This window comes from Eschrichtius robustus, chromosome 9, assembly GCF_028021215.1.
Source record: "Eschrichtius robustus isolate mEscRob2 chromosome 9, mEscRob2.pri, whole genome shotgun sequence".
NCBI classification, from domain to species: domain Eukaryota; kingdom Metazoa; phylum Chordata; class Mammalia; order Artiodactyla; family Eschrichtiidae; genus Eschrichtius; species Eschrichtius robustus.
Genome location: NC_090832.1, coordinates 115069634 through 115082475, shown reverse-complemented (window position 1 = coordinate 115082475; position 12842 = coordinate 115069634). Strand labels below are relative to the sequence as shown.

At 39.2% G+C, this 12842-nt stretch overlaps 1 protein-coding gene across 5 annotated transcripts in view; it reads right to left on the bottom strand.

The window, feature by feature from the left end:
- Window positions 1-12842, bottom strand: part of FAM135A (family with sequence similarity 135 member A) — a 119698-nt gene that overhangs the window by 29042 nt on the left and 77814 nt on the right. For all 5 annotated transcript variants that reach the window (XM_068551564.1, XM_068551565.1, XM_068551568.1 and 2 more), the window contains one exon: window positions 974-1047. In XM_068551564.1, the coding sequence (XP_068407665.1) occupies window positions 974-1047 (74 nt within the window). The remainder of the gene's footprint in view (window positions 1-973; window positions 1048-12842) is intronic.

Sequence of the window (12842 nt, the reverse complement as noted above, 5' to 3'; positions counted from 1 at the left end):
GTTAACACGTACTGATGAATACAATTAACAGCTATTTTGAGAAAGGTATATAACTTTCTAATGCAAAATAGTTTTTTAAAAAAAACTTTCTTACGGAAAATTTGAAACAAATCAAAGTAAACAGAACAGCACCATAAGCCCCATCAGCAAACATTTTCCCTTCTTGCTTTGTCCGTACCTCCACTCACTGCCTACCCACACACCCTATGATTATTTACAGTTGTCTGTTGCGGCATATACTTCACATGCACTGAAACAAACAAATCTCGGCTGCACGATTCTGACAAACGGACACGCGATACAGAACATGTTCCACCTGTCCAGAGAGTACTCTCACGTCTTTCCAGGCAAACTCCCAGCCCAAGTCGACACCAAGACAACCATTCTTCTGACTTTCTTCACCTTAGTCTTACGTGTTCCAGAACTTCATATAAACAGAGTCATATATTCTTTACTCTTTTATGTCTGACTTCTTTCACTCAACATAATGTCCTCAAAATATGCTTGAAAGCCAAAGAAAACCAGATCTAAATGTACTCAGTAGGGAAAGTGGAAGGCATCTACTCAGGATATTTGAATTGTAAATCTTCTACATGACAGCAGGAAGTGCCAGTCAGACTACCTGCGAAAATATGTAATACATAATGATAAATGTAAGAGACTCTGACCTGTGAAGATAAAAATACAGCAAGATGGCCCAATGGAAGGCTGGAGCCAGGGACTCCCAAGGGTGGGGCAGGTCTGTGTGGGGAGGGGTAGCGGCGCAGTGCACTTCTTTATGTAAGGGCGGGGTCTTTAGTGAAGTAATGCGTAAGATTAAATGCAATTTGACTAAACAGGAGCTTTCTAAACGTCAAATTCTCCTAATTTCTTTCATTGTAAATATTGTATATTCTGTCACTGATAAATTCTGAGATGATATCTTATGTAAAAGGAAGTAGAATCATTTAAATTTTGGATTTATGCTACTCACTGAAGTTCCTGGTATGCAATGGCAGCTTCTCTTGGATGTTCAAAACAAAAGAATGCCTCAGAAAACCTGCGCACCTGGAAAATTCCAAAAGGGAGTATGAATAACATGGCACATTTAAAAAGTCAATCAGGAAATGGGTGGCAGGGAAAGAAACCCCCTGTGAGAATTACTCTCCCTCCTCAGGGTCGCCAAAGCACTGTATTTTGGTACTTACTGCAAGAGTTAAAAGAGAGAACAGAATGTAGGTAAGAAATTTCGTTTTACATTATGGATCCACCATTCATCCTCCTTGAAGATGGGGATTCTGTCTGTCCTATTTACCACGACATCCCCACACCAAGAACAGCACCCAGCGCACAGAAGAACGGTGGGACCAGCTAGCACTCCCCGCTGCTGGGTGCCAGGCATCCCAGTACACACCAGCTGAGCTGACGGTGGACTCCCTGGCCCTGTGACCTTCGGCATTTCACCTTGGAGCCCCGATGACTCTTTTTCAATCACACTTAATACTTATTCTTCATAGGGGGTTATTGCAAAGAATAAACAAGATAGTGTATTTGATAGCAGTTTTTAATCTGGAAAGTGTCTATAAATATAAGCTATTACAATTACCATTGTAGCATTCACCACGTTTTTTCTTAAAATAACTGTGTATGTGAATTGTCCCCCCTCCTAATGTGTAATGTTCTTTAGAGCAGGAACTGTGTTTTGGATGATCTTTGCCATCCCCCCAAAATATGCCTTGGTATGTTACAGAAGCAAGCACTTGGTTAATACTGGTCAAATCTAGTTGAATATTTCTTCCATCATATTTTGTATTCTGGCCCTTTCATTTCTAACTATGCAGGAAAAGGCTTTGTCAGCTACTGGAGCAACTGAAGCAACAGTAAGGGGATGGAAAAGATATTTTGTTTGAAGGGTACGTGGAGGAGAGAGAAATGATATTACATCTTGGAATTATATTACACCTAAGATTTCTTTCTAAAGGGAAATACAACTTAGGGGTCTTTGGTTTTAAATGTACAATGAGAGGCTTCCCTGGTGGCGCAGTGGTTAAGAATCCACCTGCCAACGCAGGGGACACGGGTCCGAGCCCTGGTCCAGGAAGATCCCACATGCCGTGGAACGGCTAAGCCCTCGCACCACAACTACTGAGCCTGCGCTCTGGAGCCCATGAGCCACAACTACTGAAGCCCGCGCCACAACTCCTGAAGCCCACACGGCCTAGAGCCCTCGTGCTGCAACTACTGAGCCCACACGCCACAACTACGGAAGTCCTCACGCCTAGAGCCCGTGCTCCACAATAAGAGAAGCCACCGCAATGAGATGCCCGCTCACCGCAACGAAGAGTAGCTCCCGCTCACCACCACTAGAGAAAGCCTGCGGGCAGCAGCAAAGACCTAACGTAGTCCCCCCCAAAAAAATACATATTCAAAAAAAGAGTCAAATATTTTAAAAGCCAAATGCAGAAAATTATGTATTGTACGCTCCCCCTTGTATTTTAAAAAAGAGAGGAGAGGCTGGTGGTGATGGGGTTCTGGACATGCTACCCCAAATTATGGCACCTTGGCACATTGAATATCTTAAGGTGAAGAAGTTTAAGAAAAGGAAGAGCAGGAAAGTTACGCTGACCTCCTCACCAACCCTTCTCCCCTAAAACAGGTCATAAAACCCTCATGTGAGAGGTGCCCTCACTATACCCAGAGGAATGGAACGTCCATTCCTATCTTCCAAAACAAAGGAATGCCAAGAAGAAGCCTACAAACAGGCCTTGCTAATAAATTCCCTCGGTTTACTACAATTACTTCATACTCCTTAACCTATCATATTCCTCCATGAACTGTCAACTCTTCATCAAGCCTATCATAAAATACTCAGGTCTGTTTCTTTGGGTCTTCATTTCCTTATGAAGGCTACCTTGTCACATAAAACTTATATTAAACAAATTTGTACACTTCTCAGGGCTTCCCTGGTGGCGCAGCGGTTAAGAATCTGCGTGCCAATGCAGGGGACATGGGTTCCAGCCCTGGTCCGGGAAGACCCCACCTGCTGCGGAACAACTAAGCCCGTGTGCCACAACTACTGAGCCTGTGCTCTAGCACCCGCGAGCCACAACTGCTGAGCCCACATGCCACAACTACTGAAGCCCGCGCACCTAGAGCCCGTGCTCCGCAACAAGAGAAGCCACCACAAGGAGAAGCCCGTGCACCGCAACGAAGAGTAGCCCCCACTCACCGCAAATAGAGAAAGCCCGCGTGCAGCAATGAAGACCCAATGCAGCCAAAAAAAAAGGAAAGTGAATTGGAGAAACGTTTTATAGGTCATCAAGTTATAGCCAGTTGAGTTTCTGACTTCCTAAGCTTGTCTCCCTGAGTTGGTGAGACTGGGTCTTCAGAGGGACAAGTTGACAGGGGGCAACAAAACGTCTGTGGGAAGGATGCAACTGTCTTCACCTTCAAATGCTGCTGACGGCCCCCTTCTTCCTCTCCAACACTAAGGGAGACATGAGGAAAACTTATCTGCCTGCCTGCCTGTCTGTCTGTTAGAGGTATTTTCCCCCGAGGGCTGTAAAGTGTAAAGAAATGCAGCCTGAAGTCATCTGGATTCCTGCAGCTGCAGCTGGGCCTGCCTCCCCGCCTTCCCTGATCCCTACAATAAGAACCGTCATTTCTGGACAGCAGCCTCCCTACCAGGCTCCGGGCTAAGCACTTTAGTTTCATTCTTTGATTTGAACCATATAAAAACCCTATGAAGTGGATATATGTTCATTTAACAAGTGAGGCAAGACAACATAGCTGGGCCGTGATACACATGGGATTCAAACAAAGACTTGAGAAAAGTGTCAAGACTTGTGCTCCAACCACTGATCCCTTCCCTTCTGCATTAAGACTCCCTGTTATCATAAAGTCTTTCCTTTCCTCTCTGCTCCCAGACGAGGTTCTCTGTCTGAACTTTCTCCTGCCCTGATTTCCGGGCAGTGGCAACCCGTGAGGAAGAAGGCTGGCAACAGCACTGTGAGGCCGTAACTAAGCCATCACTGCCACCTGATGGCAGCACAGCTTAATTCTGGGCAAAAGGCATGCATAGAAAAAAATGTCAAATTTACAAATTCAAACTCAGGATATGAGTAACAGATATTAATACTTCGGTATATATATATCTGTAAGACAAGTTTTGAGTTATGTACCCTAATTTTAAAAAATCCACTTATTTGGCAATATCAACTATTCAAAATTTCACTAGGACTTAAAAAAAAAAGGCTTTAAGGGTTCAAAATGGGTGTTTATACTGTTTTAAAGAGTTAAATGTTCCTTTATCTATGTTCACCCTAATATGTTGTTTAAATTGCTAAACAATGCTTACTATAATAATTTTAATAAGTCGTTATTAATATAACTAAATTTATTATAATTTAATATATTAATCACATATTATTATAATATTGACTATAATAATTTTATACATGCTCATCCAGGTTACATTCTAATCTGTAGTGCAGAGTCTAAATATGTGATATATTATCTACATTGCCTTGAAGAAAGAAGGCACCTCACAAATGTTCACTGAACAAATGTTTCCTTTTTTGAATTTTTGAATTTTATTTTATTTTTTTATACACCAGCCTCTTATTAGTTATCCGTTTTATACCTATTAGTGTATACATGTCAGTCCCAATCTCCCAATTCATCCCACACCCCCGCCCCGCCACCTTCCCTGCTTGGTGTACATACATTTGTTCTCTGCACCTGTGTCTCTATTTCTGCCCTGCGAACTGGTTCATCTGTACCATTTTTCTAGATTCCACATATATGTGTTAATGTACGATATTTGTTTTTCTCTTTCTGACTTACTTCACTCTGTATGGCAGTCTCTACATCCATCCACGGCTCTGCAAATGGCACTATTTCATTCCCTTTTATGGCTGGGTAATATTCCATTGTATATATGTACCACATGTTCTTTATCCATTCGTCTGTCCATGGGCATTTAGCTTGCTTCCATGACCTGGCTATTGTAAACAGTGCTGCAATGAACATTGGGGTGCATGTGTCTTTTTGAATTATGGTTTTCTCTGGGTATACGCCCAGTAGTGGGAATGCTGAGTCATATGGTAATTATATTTTTAGTTTTTTAAAGAACCTCCATATTGTTCTCCATAGTGGCTGTATCGATTTACATTCCCACCAACAGTGCGAGAGGGTTCCCTTGTCTCCACACCCTCTCCAGCATCTGTTGTCTGTAGGTTTTCTGATGATGCCCATTCTAACTGGTGTGAGGTGATACCTCATTGTAGATTTGATTTGCATTTCTCTAATAATTAGTGATGTTGAGCAGCTTTTCATGTGCTTCTTGGCCATCCGTATGTCTTCTTTGGAGAAATGTCTATTTAGGTCTTCTGCCCATTTTTGGACTGGGTTGTTTGGTTTTTTTAATATTGAGCTGCATGAGCCATTTATGTATTCTGGAGATTAATCCTTTGGTGATTTGTTTGCAAATATTTTCTCCCGTTCTGAGGGTTGTCTTTTCGTCTTGTTTGTAGTTTCCTTTGCTTTGTAAAAGTTTTTAAGTTTCATTAGGTCCCATTTGTTTATTTTTGTTTTTACTTCCATTACTCTAGGAGGTGGATCAAAAAAGATCTTGCTGTGATTTATGTTAAAGAGTGTTCTTCCTCTGTTTTCCTCTGAGAGTTTTATAGTGTCCAGTCTTACATTTAGGTCTTTAATCCATTCTGAGTTTATTTTTGTGTACGGTGTTAGGGAGTGTTCTAATTTCATTCTTTTACATGTAGCTGTCCAGTGTTCCCAGCACCACTTACTGAAGAGACTGTCTTTTCTCCATTGTATATCCTTGCCTCTTTTGTCATAGATTAGTTGACCATAGGTGCGCGGGTTTATCTCTGGGCTTTCTATCCTGTTCCATTGATCTATGTTTCTGTTTTTGTGCCAGTACCATATTGTCTTGATTACTGTAGCTTTGTAGTATAGTCTGAAGTCAGGGAGCCTGATTCCTCCAGCTCCATTTTTTGTTCCCAAGATTGCTTTGGCTATTCGGGGTCTTTCGGGTTTCCATACAAATTGTGAAATTTTTTTGTTCTAGTTCTGTGAAAAATGCCAGTGGTAGTTTGATAGGGATTGCATTGAATCTGTAGATTACTTTGGGTAGTATAGTTATTTTCACAATATTGATTCTTCCAATCCAAGAACATGGTATACCTCTCCATCTGTTTGTATCATCTTTAATTTCTTTCATCAGTATCTTACAGTTTTCTGCATACAGGTCTTTTGTCTCCCTAGGTAGGTTTCTTCCTAGGTATTTTATTCTTTTTGTTGCAGTGGTAAATGGGAGTGTTTCTTTAATTTCTCTTTCAGATTTTTCATCATTAGTGTATAGGAATGTAAGAGATTTCTGTGCATTAATTTTGTATCCTGCAACTTTACCAAATTCAATGATTAGCTCTAGTAGCTTTCTGGTGGCATCTTTAGGATTCTCTATGTATAGTATCATGTCATCTGCAAAGAGTGACAGTTTTACTTCCTCTTTTCCAATTTGTATTCCTTTTATTTCTTTTTCTTCTCTGGTTGCCATGGCTAGGACTCCCAAAACTATGTTGAATAACAGTGGCGAGAGTGGACATCCCTGTCTTGTTCCTGATCTTAGAGGAAATGCTTTCAGTTTTTCACCATTGAGAATGATGTTCGCTGTGGGTTTGTTGTATATGGCCTTTATTATGTTGAGGTAGGTTCCCTCTATGCCCACTTTCTGGAGACTTTTTATCATAAATGGGTGTTGAATTTTGTGAAAAGCTTTTTCTGCTACTACTGAGATGATCATATGGTTTTTATTCTTCACTTTGTTAATATGGTGTATCACATTGATTGATTTGCGTATATTGAAGAATCCTTGCTTCCCTGGGATAAATCCCACTTGACCATGCTGTATGATCCTTTTAATGTGTTGTTGGATTCTGTTTGCTAGTATTTTGCTGAGGATTTTTGCATCTATATTCAATCATCAGTGATATTGGTCTGTAATTTTCTTTTTTTATAGTTATCTTTGTCTGGTTTTGGTATCAGGGTGATGGTGGCCTCATAGAGGCCTCATAGAATGAGTTTGGGAGTGTTCCTCCCTCTGCTATATTTTGGAAGAGTTTGAGAAGGATGGGTGTTAGCTATTCTCTAAATGTTTGATAGAATTCACCTGTGAAGCCATCTGGTCCTGGACTTTTGTTTGTTGGAAGATTTTTAATCATAGCTTCAATTTCATTACTTGTGATTGGTCTGTGCATATTTTCTCTTTCTTCCTGGTTCAGTCTTGGAAGGTTATACCTTTCTAAGAATTTGTCCATTTCTTCCAGGTTGTCCATTTTATTGGCATAGAGTTGTTTGTAGTAGTCTCTTAGGATGCTTTGTATTTCTGCAGTGTCTGTTGTAACTTCTCCTTTTTCATTTCTAATTTTATTAATTTGAGTCCTCTCCCTCTTTTTCTTGATGAGTCTGGCTGATGGTTTATAAATTTTGTTTATCTTCTCAAAGAACCAGCTTTTAGTTTTATCCATCTTTGCTATTGTTTTCTTTGTTTCTATTTCATTTATTTCTGCTCTGATCTTTAAGATTTCTTTCCTTCTGCTAACTTTGGGTTTTGTTTGTTCTTCTTTCTCTAGTTCCTTTAGGTGTAAGGTTAGATTGTTTATTTGAGATTTTTCTTGTTTCCTGAGGTAGGCCTGTATTGCTATAAACTTCCCTCTTAGAACTGCTTTTGCTGCATCCCATAGGCTTTGGATCGTCGTGTTTTCGTTGTCATTTGTCTCTAGGTATTTTTTGATTTCCTCAGTGATCTCTTGGTTATTTGGCAATGTATTGTTTAGCCTCCATGTGTTTGTGTTTTTTACGTTTTTTTCTCTGTAATGATTTCTAATCTCATAGCGTTGTGGTCGGAAAAGATGCTTGATATGATTTCAATTTTCTTAAATTTACTGAGGCTTGATTTGTGACCCAAGATGTGATCTATCCTAGAGAATGTTCTGTGCGCACTTGAGAAGAAAGTGTAATCTGCTGTTTTCAGATGGAATGTCCTATAAATATCAGTTAAATCTATCTGGTCTATTGTGTCATTTAAAGCTTCTGCTTCCTTATTTATTTTCATTATGGATGATCTGTCCATTGGTGTAAGTGAGGTGTTAAAGTCCCCCACTATTATTGTGTTACTGTCGATTTCCTCTTTTAGAGCTGTTAGCAGTTGCCTTATGTATTGAGGTGCTCCTATGTTGGGTGCATATATATTTATAGTTGTTACATCTTCTTCTTGGATTGATCCCTTGATCATTAGGTAGTGTCCTTCCTTGTCTCTTGTAACATTTGTTATTTTAAAGTCTATTTTATCTGATATGAGTATTGCTACTTCAGCTTTCTTTTGATTTCCATTTGCACGGAATATCTTTTTCCATCCCCTCACTTTCAGTCTGTATGTGTCCCTAGGTCTGAAGTGGGTCTCTTGTAGACAGCATATATATGGGTCTTGTTTTTGTATCCATTCAGCAAGCCTGTGTCTTTTGGTTGGGGCATTTAATCCATTTACATTTAAGGTAATTATCAATATGTATGTTCCTATTATCATTTTCTTAATTGTTATGGGTTTGTTTTTGTAGGTCCTTTTCTTCTCCTGTGTTTCCCACTTAGAGAAGTTCCTCTGGCATTTGTTGTAGAGCTGGTTTGGTGGTGCTGAATTCTCTTAGCTTTTGCTTCCTCTGTAAAGCTTTTGATTCCTCTGTAAAGCTTTTGATTTCTCCATCGAATCTGAATGAGATGCTTGCCGGGTAGAGTAATCTTGGTTGTAGGTTCTTCCCTTTCATCACTTTAAATATATCATGCCACTCCCTTCTGGCTTGTAGAGTTTCTGCTGAGAAATCAGCTGTTAACCTTATGGGAGTTCCCTTGTATGTTATTTGTCGTTTTTCCCTTGTTGCTTTCAATAAATTTTCTTTAGTCTTTAATTTTTGTCAATTTGATTACTATGTGTCTCAGTGTGTTTCTCCTTGGGTTTATCACGCCTGGGACTCTCTGCGCTTCCTGGACTTGGGTGGCTATTTCCTTTCCCATGTTAGGGAAGTTTTAGACTATAATATCTTCAAATATTTTCTCGGGTCCTTGCTCTCTCTCTTCTCCTTCTGAGACCCCTATAATGCAAATGTTGTTGCATTTAATGTTGTCCCAGAGGTCTCTTAGGCTGTCTTCATTTCTTTTCATTCTTTTTTCTTTATTCTGTTCCACGGCAGTGAATTCCACCATTCTGTCTTCCGGGTCACTTATCCGTTCTTCTGCCTCAGTTATTCTGCTATTGATTTCTTCTAGTGTAGTTTTCATTTCAGTTATTGTATTGTTCATCTCTGTTTGTTTGTCCTTTAATTCTTCTAGGTGTTTGTTCTTTAATTCTTCTAGGTCTTTGTTAAATATTTCTCACATCTTCTTGATCTTTGCCTCCATTCTTTTTCCGAGGTCCTGGATCATCTTCACTATCATTATTCTGAATTCTTTATTTGGAAGGTTGCCTATCTACACTTCATTTAGTTGTTTTTCTGGGGTTTTACCTTGTTCCTTCATGTGGTACATTGCCCTCTGACTTTTCATCTTGTCTGTCTTTCTGTGAATGTGGTTTTTGTTCCACAGGCTGCAGGATTGTACTTCTTCTTGCTTCTGCTGTCTGCCCTCTGGTGGATGAGGCTATCTGAACAAATGTTCTTTAAGTTCTTTTTATACAAACCTGATTTATGCTTACTATTAGATACAACTCCTACTGGTTTAAGTTATTTGGTTTCTTAATCCACAGTACATTTTAAAGAGCAAATGAAACCAAGGGAAAAGGAGAATTAGAGTATACATAGCATATATAGGCATTAAATATACATAAGTATACTAGGCAAAGGAAATGAGAACTTGATGCTGAAACAAAAAGGCCCCCCTTGAAGAAAACCTAGACCATTCCCATAAAAAGCAGACAAAATAAGTAAAAAAATTAATATAACTTGGGCCTCTCTAATGGAGGATCTACTGTCCAGACATTTTGAGAGCACAGGACACCAGTGTACTATTAAAGCAGAACACATTACACAAGATTCATAATGATAACTAAGTCACTTTGAAAGGGTTAAATTAGGTTCCATATACTCTGCTTCAGAAGGTAAGCAACCATGAAGCACACTAGAAAGTTTTCTTTAATAGACTAAGTTTTTCAGAGCAGTTTTAGGTTTAGAGAAAAATTGATCAGAAAGTATAGGGAGTTCCAATTATACCCCAAGCCCCCAAGTTTCTCCTATTATTTACGTCTTGTATTACTGTGATGCATTTGTTATAACTGACGAACCAATATTGATACATTATTATTAACTAAAGTCCATCGTTTACGTTAAGGTTCACCCTTGTTGTTGTGAATTGTATGGGCTTTGACAAATGTATAGTGACACGTATCCACCATTACGATATCATAGAGAACAGTTTTACTGCCCTAAAAATCTCCTATGCTCCACCCACTAGACTCTCCCCCAATCCCCCTGAGCCCCTGGCGACCACTGATTATTTATTTACAGTTTTTCCTTTTCCAGAATGTGATAGAATTGGAATCATATAGTAGGTAATTCTTCAGACTGGCTTCTTTCATTTAGCAGTGATATACTTTTAAGGTTTCTCTATGTCTTTTCATGGTTTGATAGCTTACTTCTTTTTATTACTGAAAAATATTCCATTGTGTAAATATACAACAGTTTGTTTAACCACTCACCTGATGAAGGACATCTGAGTTTTGGCAATTATAAAAAAAAGTTGCTATAAATATCTGAGGGCAGGTTTTTGTGTAGACCTAAGTTTTTAACTAATTTGAGTAAATACCAAAGAGCATGTTAGCTGGATTATTATGTAAGAGTATGTTTAGATTTATATGAAACTGTCAAACTGTCTTCCAAAGTGGTTGTATCATTTTGCATTCCCAACAGCAACGAATGAGAATTCCTGTTGCTCCACATCTTCACCAATATTTAGTGCTGTCAGAGTTTTCAGTTTTAGTCATTCTTACAGGTGTGCACGGTATCTCACTGTTGCTTTAACTTGCAAATCCCTAATAATGTGTAAGTTGGGTATTTTCCTTCCCCCAAGTGGAAGGCTATAGAGGGCCTGAGCTGGGTCCCCCAGGTCAGCTGGACTCTAGAAAGACAGTTTCTGAGGAGGAAGGTCTTGTTAAGAAGGACAGAATGCTCTGGATGTATTTACAAATGGCTATTTCCCCCTCTCCCTGCATGAGGGGATTACTCTGATTTGAAGTATGTGAACCTGGTAGGGTTCCTGGAGCTAAAACCCACAGAAGTGTGGGTGTCCCCTAAGACTGGGCCCTCCTGGAGTTATTAACTCAAGCTTGTTCACACTGAGCCTCCAGAAATTCATCAATTACAGTTTAAGTTTTGCTCTCCTGGTACTGGCTCCTGGTGACTTCCATTCATGGGTTGGTTTCTGCTTTGGTAAGATGTGATTCTCTGTAACTGGCTAGCCATCTCTCCAGTTTGGGGGGTCAGGAGTTTATCCTGTGGCCTCAGTTCTCTAATGGACCTAAAAAGATGTGTGGATATTTGGATTGTTCAGCTCTTTTCTTGCTGTTAGAAAGGGAGTGATGAAGTCCAAGCCTCTTAAAGCTGGATCAGAAGCCAGAAGTCCAGCAAGTACTTTCAAGCCACAAGTATAAACTGGCCAATGACTGGGAGAAGCTGGTCGTAACGAATGAAGAGATGAGGAACCTTAGCAGAAAAATGAAAGTATCAAAAAAAGAAAAGAACCAAAGGCAAATTTTGTAAGTAAAAAGTATACATCTGAAATGAAAATTTTTACGAGACAAGATTTAGAGCAGATTAGACACTATAGAAATGAGTTAGTGAATTCAAAGATGGAACAACAGAAATTATTCACACTGAAGAGCACAGAGAAGAACTACTAAGAAACAAAAGAATATCAAATAGTGTAACATAAGTGAAATCACAGTGCCAGAGAGAGAGAGTAGAGGGGAAAACTGGGGCAGAAAAATTCTGTAGGTATAATGGCTAAGATTTTGATAAAAATATCACCCTGCAGATCTGAGGATCTCGGCAAATCATGAGATAAATAAACATAAAGATAAATACCAAGAAAATATATAAATATATATTTAGATAAATATAAAGAAAATATATACACTACAAGCAAGATAAATATAAAGAAAACTACAACAAGGCACATCAGAGTCAAATTGCTGCAAACCAAAGATAAGGAGAAAATTATAACAGCAGCTGGAGGGAAACAACAATATAAATGACAACTGATTTCTCATCCGAGATTATGGAGGATGGATGATAAAGGTATGTCTTTAAAATACTGATACAGGAAAAAAAAGTTAATCCAGAATATTGATTAAACAACCACCATATCAATCAACTTGACCTAATTTATTTATTTTTGGCTGTGCCATGCACCTTATGGCATCTTAGTTCCCTGACCAGGCACTGAACCCAGGCCACTGCAGTGAAAGCGCCAAGTCCTAACCACTGGACTGCCAGGGAGTTCCCAACTGTAAATATATATGTACCCAACACCGGAACACATGAATATATTAAGCAAATACCAACAGATCTAAAGGGAGAAATAGAAAGCGACACAGTAAGTCCCCTACATACGAATGAGTTCTGTTCCGAGAGTGTGTTCGGAAGGCCAATTTGTTCGTAAGTCCAACAAGGTTAGTCTAGGTACCCAACTAACACAATCAGCTATACGGTATTGTACTGTAATAGGTTTATAGTACTTTTCACACAAATAATACGTAAAAAACAAACACAAAAAATAAAGAAAACATTTTTGATCTT